Source organism: Blastocystis sp. subtype 4 (assembly GCF_000743755.1).
Source record: "Blastocystis sp. subtype 4 strain WR1 chromosome Unknown seqid_0720, whole genome shotgun sequence".
Taxonomy (NCBI): domain Eukaryota; class Bigyra; order Opalinata; family Blastocystidae; genus Blastocystis; species Blastocystis sp. subtype 4.
The window spans coordinates 1-2,015 of NW_014568827.1; the positions used below are offsets into that span (position 1 = coordinate 1).

The 2,015-nt window shown below is 36.1% G+C and overlaps 2 protein-coding genes across 2 annotated transcripts; one reads left to right on the forward strand and one right to left on the reverse strand.

The window, feature by feature from the left end:
* Positions 1-559: 559 nt before the first annotated feature.
* Positions 560-1,161, forward strand: JH06_5687 (steroid 5-alpha reductase; the record flags this gene model as incomplete). Its single annotated transcript, XM_014669283.1, has 3 exons — positions 560-617; positions 659-921; positions 952-1,161. The coding sequence occupies 3 exons, from the start codon at positions 560-562 to the stop codon at positions 1,159-1,161; spliced, it is 531 nt and encodes a 176-aa protein (XP_014524769.1).
* A 93-nt stretch (positions 1,162-1,254) lies between these two features.
* On the reverse strand, positions 1,255-1,734 carry JH06_5688 (hypothetical protein; the record flags this gene model as incomplete). The annotated part of the gene is made up of 1 exon (XM_014669284.1): positions 1,255-1,734. One exon carries the CDS (start codon positions 1,732-1,734, stop codon positions 1,255-1,257), a length of 480 nt encoding a protein of 159 aa, XP_014524770.1.
* Positions 1,735-2,015: the final 281 nt, after the last annotated feature.

Genomic DNA, 2,015 nt, shown 5'->3' on the forward strand with positions numbered 1-2,015 from the left:
TTCATCCTTGTAATTCATACATCGATTCTTAGTACCTTCCTATCATCATTTGGATAATTCATCAGATTTGGCTAATACAGACATTATCGATGGCAATGACTATTTCATATATTCAATGATACATGAAAAGATCAATGCATATTGCTTCATTCAATAAGAAAGAAACAACTGAGTCTTCTTTCACTTTTATCTTGTTGTTCATTCGTTTATTCTATTGTATCAACTTTTGTATTTTGGCATTTGTTTTTCCTTTTCATGAGCTGGATCAAGCAATTCTACTGTTCTCTAGAGTATCCGATGATATATTGCATGGAAGACTTTCTTGGAGGACCTAAACCATTTCAAGTACGTTCTGCTGTCAATCTTCAAGTACAAGGTTATTTATGAACTAATGATTTTAGAAAGGGGGTACTTTTCTGTATGTCCTTCTTTTAATGATTCTATTCCACAACTATTCTCTTCAACTGATTCTGTACATATCTTTATCATAACTATCCTTTCGAAAGGTTTTCTTAACATACAATGGGGTCTTCACGGTTCTTATGGCTTAATTTGGTTAATGAAGAGTTATGTGATGCCTGACTTGGCTTTTGAGCGACCTTGTACTATTGGATCAAGTATTGCTGCTTGTTGGTGTTTATTTGTGTTATTTATGTAGTTGTTCTTATTCTCCTTCCTTATTGGGTTGCTCCTTTTCTTATCGCATCTGGACGTACTACAACTCCTCCAGTTCCTGTGATGGGTATAGCTGTTTTGCTTCATACTCTGGGAGTAGCGATAATGCTGGTCTCGGATGCTCAGAAGTACTATACGCTTCAGTATAAGAAGGGACTCATCACAGATGGTATGTTTAAGTATATTCGAAGTCCCAATTATTTGGGAGAAGTGATGATTTATTCTTCATATGGTCTGGTGGCCAATGTATTCATTAGATATTCGATCAATTTGTAGCATTGGATTCCATGGATAATTCTGATATATGTTTGGGTTAGTGTTTTTGCGACACGTATTATCACTAAAGAAAAGCGAATGGAACGGTATGAATTGAATGGGAAGGTGAATATCAGATATCCTGAATGGAAGGAGTATAAGAAGAGAACGAATTGTATAGTACCTCTCAAGTTCTTTTATCACTTTTTTGAGAAGAAGAAGAGTGAATGAAGTGTTCAATAACAGAGTATTAGGTTATTGCATATTTGAAAGTGGATTGTTGTGAATCGGTCTGATATGTTGAGTTCATAAACAAAGAGAATATCAACAAGGCTCAGTCTCATTGTTAGGATAAGTGTTCAATGTATCACCCATCTCCCAGTTCCAAGTGAAACGACATTGATCAATATCTCTCTCATTAGTCATATCATAATACCAGAGATTGTTAGAATCTGATGTAGAACACATTGGAGGATATGATACTGATACTTCTCTAGCATTGACTCCCACTCCAGTCTCAGATTGATCACAAGCATTTCTTAATGCAGTATCAAATCCATCATTGTACTGATTGTAAGCATTACTGTTGAAGTTCATTTGTGTCAATTTAGGGAAATTCTCCTTATCAGTACACATTGTATGAAGATTTGAAACAATGTTTGCAGTTGTAGTATTAACATCTGTTGTAGCCTCATAAGCAGAAGCTTTGTGACCAGTCACTTGCAAGTACTCAAGATTCTTGAAGTATCCCTTATCACGATTATCAACCATCCATTGAATAAGTGTATCCAATCCCCCTCTCATGAAAGAACCATCTCCAAATACAATTCGAGAAGGACGAGTGAATTCAGAAAGAGAAATGAGAGGAATAGCAAGAGTAGCATCAACATATCTCACAATCTCTTGTAATCAGAATAGAAGTACATATCAATAGGAGATGGATTCTTCTTAGTTTGAGCAGCAAGAGATGTACGGAACAACTCAATAGAAGGCTGAGTCATTCCAGAAAGAGCAAGAACTCGAGTGTGCTTAAGAGCCTTAGTAGGGAAAGCATCTCTCACAGCCAGATATCTCCTCAGGACTTC